The sequence below is a fragment of the Notolepis coatsorum genome (assembly GCF_963971535.1).
Source record: "Notolepis coatsorum genome assembly, chromosome: 2".
Classification (NCBI taxonomy): Eukaryota; Metazoa; Chordata; class Actinopteri; order Aulopiformes; family Paralepididae; genus Notolepis; species Notolepis coatsorum.
Window position 1 is genome coordinate 193717144 of NC_140166.1, and position 22097 is coordinate 193739240.

A 22097-nucleotide genomic window follows, 5' to 3' on the forward strand; every position below is an offset into this window, starting at 1 on the left:
TCCAAACACCCCACCCACCCAACCCACCCAACCCCCTCCAGTGTACAGTTTCTTCCCCTTCGGATGTATATATTTTTTTATTATGTCTTTTTCTCACACAGTACTGTATATTTGTATGTCTTGTCATAAATGTCTTGATGAATTGAAAATGGAGGACCCTAATGTGGGGCGACAGTGGCTCAGGAGGTAGAGCAGTCGTCTGGCAATCCGGAGGTTCCCGGTTCGATTCCCGCTCCTCCTGGGCAGCGTGTCGATGTGTCCTTGAGCAAGACACTTAACCCCTAATTGCTCCCGATGAGCAGGTTGGCACCTTGCATGGTTGCCTTTGCCGTCGGTGTGTGAATGGGTAATATGTAAGTAACAAATTATAAAGCGCTTTGGATAAAAGCACTATATAAAAAAGCAGCCATTTAATGTAAACAAGACGAAAGTCTTTTTCTGGTCTGCATCCTCTTAGCAGTTGTTTGTATTGAGCCGTACTGTATTGTACCCATTCTGCAATCTGTTAATAAAGTTTTCAATCAATCAATTAATGCAATGCTTTTTCATTGGAGAGTAAGAAGTGTGTGTGTGTGTGTGTGTAGGTGTAGGTGTGTGTGTGTGTGTGTGTGTGTGTGTGACGTGTGTGTGTGTGTGTGTGTGTGTGTGTGTGTGTGTGTGTGTGTGTGTGTGTGTGTGTGTGTGTGTGTGTGTGTGTGTGTGTGTGTGTGTGTGTGTGGTAAATCAATTTCATGCAAGTGAAACTGGATGGCTATACTCATTTTCTTTTGATGCCAAATACTTTCAAACTGTTGTGTCTGCTTTCTTCAATACAACAAGGCTTGTATTCTTATTCTTTCTTACAGTATATTGATATGTTCACAACCTGTGTTATAATGGTTTAGAGCAGCATAGCCTAATATTAAGAAGAATCATATTTGTATTTAAGCGATCTCTAACCAAGACTCCTTTCAGGATAGGCTGCCCATCATCTTTCATGCCGGTGATTCAGTTTTGAAGAACTTGGCAGAAGCCTCCTGTTTGCAATTGGCATTCACGGTAAGGAACCACACTTTCCTTTTTAATCACCTGGACGCACCATAATAGCAACTGAGATTGGTCAGACTGGAAGCACTTTCAGGCTGAATAATGAAGCAAGTGAAACAGATTACTTACAGACTACAGAATTCAAATCAGGCAAAATCGTTCTGAATGTCTTCAGTGATCAATACAATAATGTTTTTCAAATCCCTAACGTAGAGATATGATGATAACCCTCATACAGATAATCAAAACATTATTTTCAGTTCCAAATTTTTTAAATTGTCTACTGTACTCTGCTTGCCACCACTACCCACACCAAACAAACAAACAGTCATGTCTTGCACCACACACTGCAGTCATTATCAGCTGTTCTGCATCCTGCACAGGAGTGAGAAAAAGACAAGCCAAAGGCTGTTGAAACATCCTGTCCAGTTCCAACATACTGATGGAGGCAACACTATGTTGTTGTGTTCTGAATACAGTACATTCTAACTGCAACAGCACATTCAGCGTACAAGAGAAAATGCAATGTGGAGAAACAGCACTAATCAGACGAAGAAAAAGCCATAAAAACAACCGTCAGAAGATGGTGCTGCTAACACAGTAGATATACAGCACCAACGACTCAGCAGAACTACGCTGTGCTGTTCAGTGCTGGCCCGGGGGTTTCAGCCATAACAATAATAAATGATGAATAATGTAGAGAGGAACAATCTAGGCCTAGCACAGTGAGGATAAAGACTGGTTCAAAGTTCAAAGACGAGAAAGCCGTTCATAACATCACAAGCAAAATGGTGCCTTTTAAAGGGGGAAGTGAAAGGGAACGTTAAGAAGGGGTCAGAATGTGAACAGACGTGTATGTAATGACATACTGTAACTGTGAGGAGGAAATGAAAAGCTACAAAGTGAAAACAATGTTATTTTATGTATTGCATTTCGTAACGAAACAACATACTTTATGGCAATATAATGGAAATATGACCATGATACTAATATGAAATATGACCGTGATATCAGCTGTTAGTTACTATATAGTGTAAAATACAAATCAAGAACTAACATTAACACATTGGACGCCAGACCCAAGATAAGTCGGGTTAACTCGCCATTGCTTGTGTGCCAATCACGAGAAAAGTCGGGTTTTAATCGTTATTTCTTTTATTCGCTATTGCCATTCATAATTCATCGGGGCAGCCTGTGCAGGCTGTTCTGAATGTGTCTGAGATCGCAGATGGTCAATACCGCCGCCTAGCGCCTTGTGGCCGCTATTGCACTCCATTTGAAACGATGTAGTTTGTTTTCTGGGCCGAGCTGAGCCGTGCAGGCGGGGCCAAAATTCTCCGCCAAGACAAGCACTTACAACGATGCATCAACTAGGCTGCCCCCCCCCCCCTCGTTCGTATGCAATGCCGGATAACGTGGGACGGACTACCGCGACCAGTACTTGGAATGGCGATCAGATAATTGGATTATTCTTTTTGCATTACATCAGAGACAAGGTAAGGACTATATATTACCAATCTTGTGTTGATCCGATATTTTGATCCCGCAATCGAAGCCTGTCTGTGTGGAATGTGTGTGTGCTGTGTCCCGTTGTTCACATCACGGCACGGATGGGCGCCCCGCTCTAAACCACATTTCATGCTTGCATGAGGAAGGATAATACCGATAATCTAGCGTTGATTTCAGGATGATTCGATAATCAGGCGAAAAATTACAACGTGATAACTGGATTTCACTAAAGGGCTGTTTTCGCATCTTTTCCTGGGATTATTCAGAATGACCCAAACTATACTCATATTCACCACGGTATAAAACGGAAATGTACGGATGAAAAAACTATCTGTTTTTTGCATGTTGACTGGAAGAAACTCACTGACAATCGACAACGTTATTAGATCAATATAATATTTAATATAGTTTTCAGCACTGCAAACACGGCATTCTCCTCATTGAACAAAGCGCTGGCACACAACGGCCCAATGCCCATAGCGACCCCTGGCACTGAAAGTGTTAAGTGCAATGATAACAAACCACAAGTTGATATTAGATTGATGTGTTTTGTACCAGGTATGCACCAATGTACCAGGGATGCACCAATACCATTTTCTCATGACTGACACCAATTAGGAGTGTTAAGTTAGAGTAGGTAATTTGTGTGCGTGTGTGTGTATATTCCAGAGTGAGTGATTGATTTTAGCGTGTGAGAGAATAGGCTTGTTTGAGATTACTTTTGGCTCGCCTCGAAAGCAAGCGAGAGTAGTCGATTACAGCCGGGGGAGGAGTCAAAAAGTCGAACACTTCAGAGTTGACTTTATAGCCTGCTCGCGTTCGCATTCACACACACACACACACACACACACACACACACACACACACACACACACACACACACACACACACACACACACACACACACACACACACACACACACACACACACACACACACACACACACACACACACACACACACACACACACACACACACACACACACACACACACACACACACACACACACACACACACACACACACACACACACACACAGCTGAATAATTCAGTTTTGCCTAAATATATACGTATATATATATATACTGTATATTGAGGCAAAACTGAATTATATATATATATATATTGAGGCAAAACTGAATTATTCAGCAGACGCTTTATCATGTAAGATGTGTGCAACGAGATATAGGCCTATATATTATAGTTTCAGCTAATTATAAGTGCGAGAGCAGTGATACTGTTTGGCCAACTAATTATCCTTTGGATTTTTTGTGGGGGGTATATGAGAACAGGTATAGAAATACTATAACACTCACTACAAATTGATGTGAATCAAGCCTTCATTTATTATATTATTATTATTGGATACAGGAGTTTGTGTAATAAGAGTTCTTCAAATAACCTTCTCATTATATTTTGTTCAGGGGGGTTGATACTGTTATTTCGATATAAACTCCATTGCAGAGATGTTTATTAAGTCAGCATTTATGAGGAATGTGTAAAGCGTTCAATTGTGAATGTCAGTACTCTGTTCATGAAGTTTATCTTGGAATAATGATGGATAAGATAGACGTCTCATAACTTCCTTCCCCTTTACTTTATTTTTTTAATTCTTTTTTTATATGTATGTGGGGACGAGTAGGGATGGATATTAGATGTATACTGTACCATGGATGGATGGATAGGTTTACCAGTCCAGGATCTATACTGGTACTCCCCCTTTTGTTTGTTTTTGTCTTTTGTTTTTGTATTGGTGATGGGTAAAAAAAAAGTGTCAAGATTAAAAATATGCGTATGTACATTTACATTTACATTTACATTTAGTCATTTAGCTGACGCTTTTATCCAAAGCGACTTACAAGTTCTGTACGACAAGCCATCAGGAAGGGCACAACTCTATCAGCTGAGCAACAATGTTCATCAAAGTGTTGAGTGCTACAGTGTAGGTTAGTTTATTAGGACAAGTGCATGACAGTACGGTTAGTTAGGGTTAGATTTTTTTTTTTTTTTTTTTTTTAATTCAGATAATGGTTGAAGAAGTGCGTCTTTAGTCGACGGCGAAAGATTGGACGTGATTCGGCTGTCCTAACTGGGGTGGGTAGTTCATTCCACCATTGTGGGGCAAGGACTGAGAATAGGCGACTTCTCTTTGATGACCCTCCCGGAGCTTGGATAGGAGTAGGTCTGAGGCGGCCAGAAGATGCAGAGCGTAGGGGTCTTGAGGGTGTGTAGTTAGAGACCATTGACCGGAGGTAGGCGGGAGCGGTTCCCTTTGCCGCACGGTATGCTAGGTCGAGGGCCTTGAAGCGGATTCGTGCAGCAATGGGGAGCCAGTGCAGGTCCCTAAGAAGTGGGGTGACATGGGCCGACTTCGGTAGGTTTGAGATCAGGCGGGCCGCTGCGTTCTGAATGAGTTGAAGAGGCTTAGTGGCAGTGGCCGGGAGGCCAGCGAGCAGTGCATTGCAGTAGTCGAGGCGGGAGATGACTGTTGATTGGACGAGGAGTTGGGTGGCTTCTTTTGTCAGGAAGGGGCGTATCCTTCTGACGTTGCTCAGGAGGAATCGGCAGGTTCTGGTCGTCGCTGCGATGTGAGCAGAGAAGTTCAACTGGTCGTCGAGGACAACACCAAGGTTCTTGGCGGTCGGGGACGCAGTCACAGCTGCATTCTCGACTGTGATTGAAAGGTCGGTTAGGGGGGAGGATTTGGCCGGCAGGTGGAGCAATTCTGTTTTGCTTAGGTTCAGTTTGAGGTGGTTGGACGTCATCCAGGCTGAGATGTCGGACAGACAGGCCGAGATCCGCACAGAGACGTGGATATCTGAGGGAGGGAAGGAGAGGAAGAGTTGAGTATCGTCGGCATAACAATGGTAGGAGAAGCCATGAGACGTGATAATGTTACCCAGTGATTTAGTGTAGAGGGAGAAGAGAAGGGGTCCTAAAACCGAGCCCTGGGGGACACCCGTCCGCAGGGGGCGGGTGGCCGACAGGGTCCCTCTCCATGACACTTGGTAGGAGCGGTCATTGAGGTATGATGACAGCCATGTCAGCGCAGAGCCAGCCACTCCCATTCCTGCGAGGGCCGCAAGGAGGATCTGGTGGTTGACTGTGTCGAAGGCTGCAGATAGATCTAGGAGAATCAGGACAGAGGAGAGGCCTTTCGCTTTTGCTAAGTTTACATACAAGTTTAAGTTTACATACACATTTGTGTGTGTATGTACGTATGTATGGATATGTGCAGTTATGTATGCGTGTACACATACAGTACTATACCTAAATGTAAAGTGACTTCTTTGACACAATAAAGTATTACAAAAAAATTACTTCCTTGTGGGTGGTGACAACTTTTCTGAGCCAATGGGCGCTTTGCGCAAACCAGAGCAAGTCGTTTCCCATCATGCATGAGGTTGAGCAGTCGGTAGATAGCCTAGCCCTGAAGACGAAGGTTATCCTATAACCCTAGTTACATGAGTTCTAGCGAGCGCTCTGCTCTAGTGGGATGACCTCATTGTCACCTATTGTGACCTGAAAGCTTCCGCTACAATGCACCTACACTTGTCCGGCCACGGCCACTAGGGTTGTTACTACCTTCGTTACATTTCGTACTAGCTCTCGCTCTGCTCTAGTGGGACACAGGAACGGAGCAGGGCGGAGAGCCCGACAAATGCACCCACTGAGGTCCCCTACAACCATCAGAACACCCCAACACAACGTCTCTCCCCCCTGTCTGGGTAAAACGGGAGGAGACCGGTCCTCGCAAGGACACTGACACAGGGTTTACATACAGAGCCTGGGGAAAAAAACCATCTGTCACAAATTCCGCTCACACGAGAGGGGAAGATGCCAGGTTTATCCCGGAGAGACCTCTCAATTGACAACGTGAGTCGGGACCTGCCATGCAGACCACAACTCACGGACATATATCTCGGGCCAATAAGAAAACGCGAGCCCAGTGACATCGTTGACAAATGTCATAACCTCTCAGAGGAGGGACCTGACATAATTGACACAAGCAGTGCTAGCCCCGCGATGCCTACAAAGGGAAAAAACATACGCCCCATGGCTTTATTTCACAAGATAGACAATTGCCTACTTGACATGAACTCAATATAACTAGGGTTACAGAATAACCCTCGTTATATCCCGTTTCAGGTGCACGTTCAAATATATTTGAGTGACATCGCTGCATGTTTGTTCCAACCAAAAAATTACCTGGGTACCTGTGACGTTTACAATGGCCGGGAACCCTAGCCCCACCCTCTAAGTTTGGTGTGGGTATGGGGAACCCCTCACGCCCCCCCCCCCTCCCCGCGACGAGCAGGATATGCGAATATTTGCCCTGACATCGAGGGAGCTGACGGGGCGAAATCCTACGTACTTGCGTGATGCCGCTAATGCGCACGAGGGATACCCGAGTGGAAAGGCATGCTCGTTTTGAGCTACGTCCTCCCCATCCGTCGTCAGTATTTTACCAAGGATATAATCATACCCAAAGGGGAGGGTTTATCCTCACCCCCCCCCCAACCAACCCCACGTAAACACGAAACATGTATGAGGTGAAACAGGGAGCGGCTACTAGCCGTGTGTTGTGTTACAAATGAAAGGCACATACAAGCGTGTGCTCGCTTTATTGCTTTGAACAACCAAACACAACAGCTAACCACCAAACCGTGGGGCCAGGCTACATCTGTTTAAAAGACGCATCCACCCGAAGCCCACAGCTCCGTTTCATAAGCGAAAAACTTGTCGCCCGCCATGTGTTCACCTTATCACGTAAAGCAACACACAGATGGGGTGAAGAGAGGGGCAGTGCCCTTGGCCATGTGCTGATGTACATTGCTTTGCAAAGCTAAACACATAATAGCAACACCAATCGCGAATTCAGGGTATACGTTTGTTTAAAAAAACTTGTTCCCACATGAATCCCGTAACTCTCCTCACACACAAGAAACGCCACCCACCAACCTTAGCTGTTTCAAACAGAAAAGACAGCGGGCCCTCATTGCTTATTTCGTACGAGGCATACCCAAAATACACAGAAATAATCACACACTTGTTACAACAAAAAATCGCCACTCTTTCAGAGGGACTTTTTATTTAAAACATAGTATTTTGAGAGGGGGGGGGAATAGGGGGTTAACTGTAAGGCAGGAGAGAGGGGTAGAGGGGGAACAGAGTTCAAGTTTATTTATTAGTTGTCATACAGAAGTACAGAATACTTTTATACAAAATGCTTCTTTCTGTTACGCTCCAGAGACTGTGCTAGACAAAAATAGATAAGTATAAAATAAAATAAGTATAGCAGTATAAAATAGAAGTCACGTACGTAGACACAAGTGTTCAGTATGTACATATGTACAATGTTCAATGCAGAGTAGAAGTAACTGAGTTACCATACAATATACTATACAATATACTAATATACAATATACTATATAGTGCAAAGGAGAAATGGGATGAGGTACAATTTAGGTACAATTTACAGTAAGGTGTAATGAGGTATGGGTTGTAGTGCAAATTCTTTACCAATAATATAAAGTGTGTTTAGGTGTTCTAAAGTGGGTGCTGCAGTGAGTTGTTTGTTTAAAGTGAGTGTGTGCGTGTGGATGTGTGTGCTGTGAGTGCATTTGATGGTTGTTACATAGTGTTATTGTTCGTTGAGCATCCTGATGGCCTGGGGATAGAAGCTTCTTCTGAGTCTTTCTGTGCTTGCCATGAGACTCCGGTATCGCTTGCCTGACCGCAGCAGTTCAAAGAGGCAGTTGTTTGGGTGGCTGGAGTCTTTGATAATTCTCTTAGCCTTACCCATGCACCGCTTGTTGTAAATGTTCTGGAGAGTGGGAAGCCCCCCTCCAATTGTGCGTTCGGCTGAACGGGCCACTCTCTGTAGTCTGCTACGGTCTTGTGCAGTGCTATTCCCAAACCAGGAGGTGATATTGCCAGTCAGGATGCTCTCTATTGTACATGAGTAGAAGTTCTTAAGGATCTTCTGACTGACTTGGAACTTCCTTAGGCGCCTGATGAAGTAGAGGCGTTGCCGTGCCTTCTTCACAACACTGTCAATGTGTGTGGTCCATGTCAAGTCCTCGGATATGTGGACTCCGAGGTACTTAAAACTGTTCACTCTCAACCGGTGCCCCGTCGATGCTGAGGGGGCTGTAGTCCCTGACCCCCGACCTCCTAAAGTCCACAATCATCTCCTTTGTTTTGCTGACGTTCAGGGAGAGGCTGTTCTCTTGACACCATCCTGCTAGGACCTTGACCTCTTCCAGGTAGGCCCTCTCGTCATTTGCCGAGGTCAGGCCCACCACTACTGTGTCGTCAGCAAATTTGATGATTGTGTTGTTGTTCCGCTGTGCCACACAGTCATGTGTGTACAGGGAGTAGAGGAGGGGACTCAGAACACAGCCCTGGGGGGCCCCTATGTTGAGCGTGATGGATGAGGAGGTGCAGTTGCCTGCTCTCACCACCTGGGGTCTGCCTGTCAGGAAGTCCAAGACCCACTGGCAGAGGTCATAGTTCAAGCCCAGGTCCCTGAGCTTGGCTATGAGTTTGGAGGGGACTATGGTATTGAATGCTGAGCTGTAGTCGATGAACAGCATTCTCACATAGTTCCCCTGCCTCTTGTCCAGGTGTGATGCTGCTGTGTGCAGCACAGGTGCAGCAGAGCCCAGCTCCTTCGTTACCCTCACACTCTACGTTCAAGGTATACACAACACATTCAGTGAAAAGTTTACACATTGCTTCAATAAAAAACCCTAAGAGGGTCTCTTCATTGAAGGAAACAGTTGTTTTCTTTGGGAGGGAATATGGGGGTTTAGGTGTAAGAGAGGAAAACAAGAGAGGGAGAGAGAGAGGTAAAGAAAAAAAGGGGGAATACAGCCTGCCAGGCCTATCCCCCCTTACCTGCCGTTGGTGTGAATCGCGTCCCCCCCTCGAGGTGCGTTCCAACTGCCGTCTCTCTCTTTCCGTGTTTATGTCTCCCATCTCAGGCCTCTCGCCATTCGGGGTTGGGGCTCTGACCAAACCCTGACTTCACCAGTGAGGGATCAAAGATGAAAACCCCCTCCCCCTCCATGCAACATTCCAGGATATGATGATCCAGTCGCGGCACGTCGTCTTTCAAACTCTGGACCAAACCCTCCACCTGTGTAAATGGCAGGTAGGAGGGGGTCAGGCCTATGATGCGGGGCACCATGGCATCGGGGACAGGCGTCGGCAGGGGCGTTGGCAACGGAATGGCGTTGGCAACGGAATGGCGTTGGTGCGCGCTGCTGCCGCCATGAGCTCGGGGAAGAGAGCAAGCAGTTCTCCCTCTTGCGGTCAGGGGGCCGAACCCACTTGGTAGGCGGGGGCTGCCCTGACGCTGCTGAAGAGACGAGCCATCAGACCACCCGCCACAGCCGCTCACCACCGAATGGCGGGAGCAAGCAGAGGTGGAGAGCTTGCTCTGCAAGTCGTCACCCACCAAAGAGATGGGGAGGGGGCGCTCGACGGCCGCCAGGTGGCGCGCACCCAGCTCCGCATGCCGCTGGGGCTCACCTTCTCGCCACAAGCGTGGGATTAGGGAGCCCCCGCGGCATATGGAGGAGGTCGCGACGGTGAATCGCTGGTGGAGCCCAGAAAAGCGTTTCCCAGGCCCCGGTGGTGATGCCATTTTGACAAAAAATAGCAACACAAAAACGAATCTAATACCCTAAACAACACTTGCTGACATGTGCCTGTAGCAAAACACTTCCGTAAGTGAAAGAAGAGGGAAGAGCGGAAGTACGGTCACACCCCTCCCTTAAATGCATGGGTGGAAGTGGGCGTGGCAGGACAAGTGTAGGTGCATTGTAGCCGAAGCTTTCAGGTCGCAATAGGTGAATAGGTGACGAAATGTAACTGTGCATGCCTCACTCCCGTCAGATTTCCAGAGCAAGTCGGACATTGTAGTGATATGCAGTAGGGACTATATAATGCCGGTGTGTGACCCGGACGATATATATGGGTGCACCAGTATGTATATGAGCGTCTATGTCAAACTAAGTAAACTTGAGTCCAGTCTACAACTAAGTGTCTTCATTGTCTCGATAACACTTCATGGTGACAGCGGTAACAGTAGTGGATTGCCTACAAGCAGGACGGGAGATTGTCCGAGGATAATTCTGCATCTGCACGTAGGAAACCAGTCAGATCTAACGAAGCAATCTGACAGCTGACAGCTGACAGCAGCAGTTCACACGCTGGAAGCGCAACCCGAATGAGAAGACGTCATGGCATCACACTTGCCAACAATTAACTGGGCCAACCCGGATCCGGGTGAGGCTATTTCATTGTTTAAACAAAAAAATTCTCTTTACCTAGAAGATGAGGAAATAACTGACGAGGCCAAACAGGCATGGAAAATATGTCGTTGTATTGGAGATGAAGGACTGAAACGGCTGAAATTTTATGTTAACTTTAGAATCCAACATAGGCTCCAACTAATGCAATAGAGACAAAAAACAGATGAAAGCATTGATGATTTTGTGACGAGAGCCAGAACATTAGCAAAAAAATGCCAGTTTATTGATGAAGAGCTCAATTAACGTCTAATGGAGCTGATCATTGCCAGCACATCCCACGATGCTCTGAGGCATGACCTGTACAGCAAACCCAAAGGCCATCCTCTAGAAGAGGTACTAAAAGAGGGGCGGAAATATGAAGCCCTATCAGCAGGCAATGAACAGTTATACCAACTGAGTATGTCACATGGTGAGAAAATCCATGCAGTGGACAGAGGGCGAATATGCCAAAACTGTGGCAGGAGCCATAAACCCTGTCAATGTCCTGCATTCAACGATGAATGCTCTGCCTGTGGTACCAGAGGCCACTGGGCAAAGTGCTGCAGGAAAAGCAGGCGACAGGGACAACAACGCTTCGGGTCGGGGCCAAAGAAGCAAGTCTCCCCCACCACCACAAAGACAGGACAGACAAGTGACAGAGGTGAGTTCCACATCAATGCTATAGTAGACAGTACAGAGGCGGATGAAGAAGGGGAGTACCAAACAAAATGTGACTTAATCACCATCAGTGAGAAATGCATGCACAGAGCAAGCCACCCAGAGAAGAGGCATACACAACACTGAACGTGAGACCACATGACCTACCAGGCCACAGACATACACTCGGTCTAAAAATAGACACAGGGGCATCAGGCAATACTCTTCCACTACGCACCTTCAGACAGACGTATGGCAAGGATGTGTGTGTGCAGGAAAAGCTGAGGAAAAATTACAGGAGGATATCGGCATACAGTGGTCATCAGATTCCCTGTATAGGTACTATCGACATTCCATGCCAGTACAAAGACTCTCGATGGATCAACGCCAGGTTCTATGTTGTGGATGTACCAGGTCCAGCTATAGTCGGACTGCCAACCAGTGAACTGTTAAACCTGGTAACTGTCAATGTTGATACAGTAAACATGAAGGTTAACAACAGCCAGGGAAATGCCCGAGCAAAAGGGACAAAACCACTGAAGAGGATATCAACCAGCGCAGAACTAAAGAAAGCTTACCCAGACCAGTTTGATCAAATAGGCAATTTTAGTGGAACCGCTAAGCTCTTTTTGAAAAAGGATGTTGAACCTTTCATCGACCCACCATGGAAATGCAGTATCCACATAAAAGACAAGCTAAAATCAGAGCTGAATAAAATGGTGGAGCAAGAGATGATAAGAAAGGTGAAAGAACACACAGACTGGTGCTCCAGTCTGATGTACAGTACAAAAAAAGATGTGTCCCTTAGAATATGCCTATATCCTCAAAAACGGAATGCCAGCCTTAGGAGATGCCCACACAAAATTCCAAGCTTGACGCAAAAGCAGGGTATTGGTCTATACACCTAGACAAAGACTCACAACCCCTAACAACATTCCGGACTCCATTTGGCCGGTACTGCTGGAAGCGTTTACCATTCGGTCTGAGTGTCTCTCAAGACCTCTTCCAGGCCAAGATGGACCAGATCCTAGAGGGGCTCCAAGGTGTTGTCAGCATAGCTGACGACATAGCAGTATATGGAGAAAACGAGGAAGAGCATGACAAGAACCTGACCAACCTGATGGAACGAGCAGCCGAGGCAGGTGTTGGCTTCAACAGCGACAAGTGCACCATAAAACAAAGCAGCATTTCCTTCTTCGGCAACCTGTACACAGGCAAAGGCATCAGGCCAGACTAAGCTAAGATCAGGGACATACAACACATGCCAACACCCCAAAACAAAGAAGATCTGCACAGATTCATGGGAATGCTAACATACATGTCCCCCTACATACCAAAGTTTGCGGATAAGGCTCACACCTTGAGGGGGCTGCTAAAAAATGAAGCGCCATGGATATGGGACACTGACCACCAGAAATGCTTCGAGGACCTGAAGTCAACAGTCACAGAGCATGCATGTCTGAAGTACTATGACCAAAACACACCTTTAACCCTTGAAGTGGATGCATCACAGAAATGATTGGGCATTGCTTTGGTGCAGAACAACAGACCCATTGCCTTTGGCTCAAAAACACTGACTGACTGCCAGTCAAGATACAGCAATATAGAGCGAGAGATGCTAGCCATCGTATATGAGATGCAGCGATACCACACTTACCTGTATGGGAAATAATTTCTCGTGGTAACAGACCACAAACCACTCGTAACCATATGTGCAAAACCACTGCATGCTGCACCACCACGACTCCAGCGCATGCTGATAAAGACACAAGGGTACAATTATGAAGTGATGTACCGACCCGGTACTCAAATGATCCTGGCAGACACCCTCAGCCGGTTTCCAAACCCAGAAAACCATGGGGACATAGAGCTAGATGAGCGCATTGATGGAGTTGATACGGAGATTGAGTATCCAAAGCAACATACTGTACCGTTGCAATAATAAACTTCTCCCCTGAGAAACAGGACGCTCTCCGTACTGAAACTGCGAAGGATCTCAAACTCAATGCACTCAAAGAAGTAATTCACCAAGGATGGCCAGAGCACATCAAAGACCTGCCTAAGGACCTGCGTGCTTACTGGTCCTTCAGAGATGAGCTCGCAATAGAATCAGGAGTCATATTCAAAGGCAGACAGGTACTCATCCCAGACTCCATCACTAATGACATACTGAAACAGTTACATGTGGGCCACCAAGGGATTGCGAAAATGCGTCGCCTTGCAAGAGAAAGTGTCTATTGGATCAAAATGAATGACGACATCGAAAGAGTGTGCAGATCCTACAGAGTGTGTGTGGAACATCAAGATGCAAACCCAAAAAACCTTGCCACCCACACCACATACCATCGCCAGTTCCTTCTGACTGTGGACAGGTATTCCAAATATCCACTGGTGGATGAAATGCCTAATGTGTCTAGCCATGCAGTTGCACAAAAAAATGCAGATGTACCTGTCACTGTTCGGCCGAGTAGACGAGATCCTAACAGATAATGGGCCACAGTACACAGGGCAGGCCTTCAAAAGGTTTGTAACAGACTGGGGAGTCAAACACATCACAAGCTCTGCCCATTACCCAAAGAGCAACGGGTTCATTGAAAGGCACGTGAGACACATCAAATCAATTGTGACAAAAACCCTGGAACAAGGAGGCAATCTACAGATGGCATTACTACAAGTCAGAGCGACACCCATCGACAGTAAACTGCCATCACCAGCAGAGTTGATATTTGGGAGACCTGTTACTACCCTGCGGCCAAGTCGGGCAGATCCAGGCAGGGAGGAGCATAGGATTCACGACTGTGATGAACAAGGATAGAGGAACATGGCATCCAGCTATCGTTGTACAAAAATGCAATGAGCCAAGAAGCTATGTTGTACAAACACCAAATGGCAACCTGGTCAGGCGGTGCAGGAGCCACCTGCGTGAGCTATACATCCATACAGCCGCTGACAACCGTGACTGCTCTGTTTTAATGCTGCTTGACCTCAGCGCAGCTTTCGACACTGTTGATCACACCATTCTATTAGATCGTCTCCAACATGGGGTTGGTGTCAGTGGCACTGCACTAGCATGGTTCTCCTCCTATCTCACAAATAGAAGCTTTGCTGTCAACATCGCCAACTGCTCCTCCCCCTCAACCTCCCTCTCCTGTGGGGTCCCGCAAGGGTCCATCCTTGGCCCGATCCTGTTATCTCTTTACATGCTACCCCTTGGTCCAATCATTCAGAAGCACAACATGTCTTTTCACTGTTATGCTGATGACACACAGCTTTACGTTTCCCTGAAACCTAACAACCAGTCTCTACTTAACAGTCTCATGTCCTGCCTGGATGACGTTAAATGTTGGATGGCACAAAACATTCTACAACTAAATCAAAACAAATGCGAAATAATCCTCTTCTGTGTCACCACCCTTACCAACAGTCTTGGCAACCTGTCCTCCCTGGTCAAGCCTTATGTCAAGAACCTAGGTGTCATTTTTTATCCACAATTTAAATTCAACAGACAAGTGAACTCAGTGGTAAAGGCATGTTTTTTCCAACTACGCACCATTGCCAAACTCAAAGCCCTTCTCTCCCCTGCAGACCTTCAGAGAGTCATCCACGCTTTCATTTAACCTAGATTAGACTACTGCAACTCCCTCTATATAGGCATTAACCAGTCTTCCCTGTCCCGCTTACAACTGGTACAAAACGCCGCTGCCAGACTGTTGACCGGAACTCGCAAGAGAGACCACATCACCCCTGTCCTTGCCTCCCTTCATTGGCTTCCAGTACGCTACAGGATAGATTTTAAGGTTCTCCTATTTGTTTTTAAAGCCCTTAATGGTCACCCCCCCCCCCCTCCTACATCTCAGACCTCCTATCCCCCTATTCCAACACCAGGTCCCGCAGGTCAGCCGATCAGAGGCTCCTGACAGTCCGGAGGTCTAACCTCAAGCTCAGGGGGGGCCGTGCCTTTGCTGTCGCAGCCCCTGAACTGTGGAACAGCATCCCCACCTCCATTAGGCTTTCCCCCTCGATAGATGCCTTCAAATCTAGGCTCAAAACCCACTTCTACCTACTAGCCTTTCCTATTCACTGACTCATGCCCCGTTTTCCTGTGTGCTTGCCTGTGTGCCCTCCCATAAAACGGAGTGTGATTGTTGTCAATATGTATGTATGTATGTATGTATCTACCCTCTGTACAGCACTTTGGTTGACACGTGTCATGTTAAATGTGCTATATAAATAAATCTGATTGATTGATTGATTGATTGATTGATTGATTGATTGATTGATCCCACAGATGCAGAGAAGTTCAAAACAGACACACTTTGCTGAGCCACAGCTTCAAGAGGTCACTCACGAGGGTCATCGTGACCCACCGGAAACACCTACAATGCAGAGTGACCCACCGGAAACACCTACAATGTCACCCTGTACCACACAGGTGCCCAATAGCCCAGGACCAAGATGCACAAGATGTGGGAGGGTTGTAAACAGACCAGATTATTACAAAGACTATATGTGACATGAGCACACAATATTGCACAAAATAATATAATAGAAGAAAAATAATCCTTTATATTTTGTAGTATACCGACTACAGAGGGTCAGAATAACACCAGGAGCACAAGTCTAAATCATCATGGGGACTCTGTTACTTTGTTTTCATTATTGTCTTGAAGGGTGAATGTAAAAATAAAATAAAAAAGGGGTGGGGGGATTTGCACTACTTGGTGATGTGATTTCAGTGGACTATTGACATAGAGTGTTGTTCTACATATGTTCTGGTAAGGGAGGTTCAGCATTCTGGGAAAGTATATATGGGGCAATACTGCTAAACAGGGGGGGGTGTACCGTGTAGTGATATGCAATAGGGACTATATAATGCCAGTGTGCAACCCGGACGATATATACTGTATGGGTGCACCAGTATGTATATAAGCGTCTATGTCAAACTACTTTAAGTAAACTTGAGTCCAGTCTACAACTAAGTGTCTTCATTGTCTCGATAACACTTCGGACATCATTCTAACCGTCATGCAATGTGCTTGCCGTGGACAGGCCTAGCTCATCTCAAACAAGCCTAATGTCTTGACTGAAATGAGCCCCTGCTGTGACACTGTGTGTGAGCAGCATACATCAGGTGAGAGTGAAGGTGCCTGTGGTGTTTGTTAACTCACTCATGCACTGCAGGCCATGCTTTCTCTGCAGGGTCTTACTACACAGCGAGCAGGTGGCACAGCTAGAGAAAGACCCTGGCACCAGCTGATGCCCGTTGCTGTTGCGGCGATGACACACTTGCTCTCTAGGCTCCCTTTCTTTCTCCTTTCCCTTCTCTCTCTGCTGCTGTTCCTTTTCTCGGTTCTTACCCTGCAACAAAGAGCGACAGAGGAGGGATGTTAGCTTTAAAGGAACACGCCAACATTTTGGGAAATTAGCTTACCGTCTTCTCCAGAGAGAGACAACAGTGCAATTGGTCATACAACAAAATTTGAAACATGCAGAACAGTTTGCACTGTTTTTGTCAGTGTTTAACCTTGTCTTTATTGAAGGAGCCTGTCATCCTGTTCTTCAGAGAGCTGAGAGTTATCTTGACTTTGGTGCCCTTCTCCACCTTCTCTGTGCGATCCTCCTCTTCCTCATTCCTGACAGCAGAAGCACAACATGAACTATTACAGACAAAATAAAGGCACCAAAGCATTAGGTTGTTGCTCAATGGTTGTGGCTCTTTCATTTTCTTTTACTGCTCTAACTGTCACTTTGTGAATATATGTGCTGAACACCCACTGATGATATACATACAGTAACTGTTATTGTCATGGTTTTTGCTTTATTTCGCCTTTCTGTGAGGGACAGCTGTCAATTTCGTCTTCCTGTGAGGGATAGCTGTCAATCACTGGCCTCTGTGGTTAATTGCCTCATGGTAAGGCATGTGTGTGGGCTTGATTGCACCTGATTCAGTGCAGCTGTGCCTATGGTAAAGCTGAGTCTATTTAAGTTTGAATCTCGCAGTTTTAGCTGCTTTCTCATTTCCTTTCGTGTTGGCTACCATTCCGGCCAGGCTTTGCTATATTAATGTGTAGTGCTGATCTCTGCCCTATTCAGCATTTAGCCTTTTTCTGTAGCCATTCTGGTTTTAGGCTACTGGCTTATTTTAGCACTTTATTTTCTAGTAGCTGAGCCTTTTATTGTAGTGTTTCTTTTTATAACAAGTTTTCTTTTGTTTCCTTTTTAACTGTCATTGGACTTGATTTATTTTCTTAAAATACTCATGTTGAGGCTTCCACCTGTAAAGGTTGTTTTTTGTTGTTTACTTTTCCCCTTCTCCTTAATGTCTGCTTAGCAGTTTAGTGGTTATTTGTTACACAAATAACTTAGAGTCCCTATTATCTGCTTGTGACCCAAACACCCGCAGCCCTCACAGTTATATGGAAATCTATTTGAATCTGTTCTGTCAGGCTTACCTTAAAGGTAGAATCTGTAATGTCGGCGAACAGCAACCTCTAGGGCAGGGGTTCTCAAACTTTTTTATACCACAATCCCATTTTATAATATTTTCTTTGCCTAATTTCAACGTGGAATTAAGGAATATCAAAATAAAAGCACACGTTGTTGAACTTGATCATACATATTTATTAGAATTTAATTACAGCACTATGTTATCAATACACATTTATAAAACGAGGCATATTTAGCCAAAATATGTTGCCAGGACGCGTGAATATTTTAGGCAACCAACTTGTGTAAAGCGTTTCTCTGATTGGCCAATACGCCCATGTGACCACGGCAGCGCGAGAGAGCGGCAGCGCGGAAATAGGCTGTCTATTGCCTCGCGCTGCAGCGCGGAAATAGGCTGTCTATTGCCATTCTCTAAGTCAAACTCTAACCTTAACCAGCTCCTTAACAGCGCCTAAACTTAACCCTTCTAACCTTAAGCAACTCCGAAACAATGCCTAACCTTAACCAACTCCGAAACAATGCCTAAACTTAACCGGCGAAATGAATGCACGTTAAAAAATATTGCCATTCTCTAAGTCAAACTCTAACCTTAACCAGCTCCTTAACAGCGCCTAAACTTAACCCTTCTAACCTTAAGCAACTCCGAAACAATGCCTAACCTTAACCAACTCCGAAACAATGCCTAAACTTAACCGGCGAAATGAAACGGCGAAAGAATGCGAATGCACGTTAAAAAAAAAAAAAAAAAAAAATTGAAGGGAATCGAACTCACCAGCAACAAGCCATAGGATCCACAGCCATGCAGTCTTGCCAATTGAGCTATTTCTGGATACTGAATAAGGGGCGGTTACTGGCATATAATGAGCTCAGCGGCAGAGCGGAGCGGGCGTGGCGAGACGCAAGTTGGGCGTGGTTAGACACAAGTTGGTTGCCTTTAATATTTAGGCTGCCAGCGTATAAAAAAAAAAAAGGTATTTTATTTTAATTTTAAAATGTTTTACTTGCCAATGCGTGACCCCAATGTCACCTACCCATGACCCCACTTTGGGTTGCGACCTGTAATTTGAGAACCGCTGCTCTAGGGATGTGTGGGTGGGAGTTTAGTAACTTATTATACTGTGACCTCTCTTGGTGGAGCCTGAGAAGTAGCAACCCCCCCTATATATACACACTGAAATGTATTGAGATAAAAAAAAAAATTAAACAAAGCGCAATAACAAGAGGGTCTCTTTTGCCTAGAGGTCGCTGTTTGGCGACATTACAGATTCAACCTAGGAACACGCCAACATTTTGGGAAATTAGCTTCCTTTGATTAAGAGCGTTCACAACAGCAACACACCAATAATACACAATCGACATCAGCTTAAAAGAACACGCTAACATTTTGGGAAATTAGATTATTGTCTTCTCCAGAGAGAGACAAGGAGATAGATACCAGTTTCCTCTCTGTGCATTCAGTAGAAAGCTATCTGGCTGCATGTTAGCCTAGCTTAGCACAATGAATGGAAGCGGACATGGCCAGTTAGCCTTCGGGAGAGGTGTTAGTTGGACAATGCCTAGGCTAACCGGCCATGTCCGCTTCCATTCATTGTGCTAAGCTAGGCTAACATGCAGCCAGATAGCTTTCTACTGAATGCACAGAGAGGAAACTGGTATCTATCTTCTTGTCTCTCTCTGGAGAAGACGATAATCTAATTTCCCAAAATGTTAGCGTGTTCTTTTAAGCTGATGTCGATTGTGTATTATTGGTGTGTTGCTGTTGTGAACACTCTTAACACTTTGAGCGCCACTCACGGCTAATCTCGGGTTTACGATTGTGACGTTGAAAGCCACGTCACGGCTTTTCTCGGAATTATTATAATCTTTTTTTATTAGCGATCTGAAATCATATTGCATCACCCGAGCCTACCGTTGGAAATCCAGGGGCCGCCGGCGATCAGATGTAAAAAAAAAAAGCGCCCCCTATCGTCTCCCAGATGGTAAATCACCCTTTTGGAATGGACTCAATGAAAATGGATGGGGGGAAAAAAAATATTCCAGTCCACATTTTCCAGTCCACTGATGCAGCCGGAGTTCATTCTGGAGCCTCTGAGCCGCGGCGAGCATGGGTTATACTGTACACACGTTGGATCAATATACTTATCGATTTTTTCGAATGGTGATCAGGAATTGGAATATACCATTTGGATACCATCTGATGTCAGGTAAGGAATCTATGTTATCAGTGTTATGATAATCAGACTAGTTTTCATCGAGATATAAGCCTTTCCACTATATGTGATATGGCTGTTTCACTGTAAAAGCCATGAGGAAATAATAGCAGCGATTATCGCGTTTATTTGAAAACGATTCATAAATAGACCGACAAATGATAACGTTCTGGAATATTCCAGTAAAAGGCGATTTTTCTTCGAAACCGAGTGGTTTTCAAAATGCTATAAAAAGGAAATGAAGCGAAAAAACACAATCTGCTTTGCCAATGTTGACTGGAAAATGATTATTTGATAAGCGATGGGTAGATTAGACACATAGCATAATTTAAAACATAGATTAGGCGATATTAACGTTACATGGGCCGTGGACCGTGGCATCAACGGGGTAAAAAGGAAAACACGGCCTGGCACTGAAAGTGTTAATCATGAGGGGGGTCTTTCTGCCCCAAAGCTTCACTGTGCATCAGGTTTTCTTTCCTTTGTTTTGGCCATATTTTAAAATGTTGTATACTGTGTGTATTGTACATTAGGGCTGAAATGTATACCAAATATGAACATATACCGTCAATGGATCCATGCAAAGGTCCATGCAAATATATATTTATGAGTATATATATATTTTATGAGTTAATACAAAAAAAAAGGATTCCTTGCAGCAGTATTAAAAAGTAAAAGAAATGTAAAAATGTGAATGAAATAGCACCATGGCAATTGCATTAAAGATAAAGACTAGGGATGTCGGATATTATCGGCCTACCGATATTATCGGCCAATATCGGCATTAAAATGTGATATCGGAAAATATCTGTATCGGTTTTCCAAAAAAAAAAAAAAATAATCTTTTACATTTCTATAACCTTTATTTACCCAGGCAAGCAAGTAAGAACAAATTCGGATTTTTTTTATTGTCAAAAGTGTGCATAATGTTGTGTTAATTCCACAACAAGAGATATGTAATGTGTGTTAATTACCTGAAATTATTCAATTTTTTGGGGGGGGGGGAAACCCTGCATATATCGGTATCGGTTGATATCGGTATCGGAAATTAAGAGTTGGACAATATCGGTATCGGTAAAAAAGTCAATATCGAGCATCCCTAATAAAGACATAAAAATATGTCATATCACATTGTAATTTGTACTGGAAAACTGTCTGTCCACATACTGTTATACTGTCAAAACATATTTTGGGCATGTTGCTAAAATAAGAGCTGAGATGAGTTCTCTGGTCAAAAAAGACATATAGCAGCCGTGAAGATTCAAATTAAAGGAAGCATACGTTTACTTTTTACAATATCATGATATGTCTAGATTTCTGTGACAGTAAACTGTACTTACTCATTGAGGAACTCATACCAACTCATTCCTGAGTTCTTATCTGCTGCTCTGGAGTTCCTCCGCTTGGCTCTGTGCAGGGCAGATAGTTATAGATAGTTTGAATGAGGACAACCAAGCCATAGAGAGGGTCATCCAAGTCTGCATTCCAGCAACAACCAAAATGTGTTTAACCATTCTTTATAGTCATTATAGCACTTTAAAAAAAATCTAAGTCTTTTAAATGCATTGTGTTTAAAGATACAGTACAATTGTGTTATAAATTGCTTATTGTCAAATGTTAATGTCATAAGCATAATTTTCTTAAACTTCAGAAGTATAATTTGTTTTAATATACTAGAAACTGTGTTTAAGGTCACCCATTCTGAGCACAGTCAACTCTCAGTAGGCTGAGGGGGTGTGGCTTTCTGTTCACTAGACACTGTAGGGATGTTTGATACATGGATACAGGACAAGGTTACACCACTCAGCTAGATGTGACTGATGGGCCAATCAGAGCAGCTAGATGTGACTGATGGGTCAACCTGTGTGTATTATAAGATATTTCAGAGGAAGCTGATTAGATATCTGAAATGGCTTGATTTTGTTGATATCCAGGGGGATATG

General features: G+C 44.7%; 2 protein-coding genes across 2 annotated transcripts in view; both read right to left on the minus strand.

The window, feature by feature from the left end:
* arhgef18b (rho/rac guanine nucleotide exchange factor (GEF) 18b) overlaps window positions 1–16759 on the minus strand; it is a 111424-nt gene extending 94665 nt beyond the window's left edge. Inside the window, 1 exon segment of the mRNA XM_084308888.1 lies at window positions 16666–16759. Coding sequence (XP_084165014.1) covers window positions 16666–16669 — 4 coding nt within the window. The 5' untranslated portion in view covers window positions 16670–16759.
* Window positions 16760–17009: 250 nt separating this feature from the next.
* LOC311223672 (uncharacterized protein) overlaps window positions 17010–22097 on the minus strand; it is a gene marked incomplete at its 3' end in the record, with an annotated part of 42173 nt that continues 37085 nt past the window's right edge. Inside the window, exon 5 of the mRNA XM_084308444.1 lies at window positions 17010–17130. Within this exon, the coding sequence (XP_084164570.1) occupies window positions 17010–17130 (121 nt within the window). The remainder of the gene's footprint in view (window positions 17131–22097) is intronic.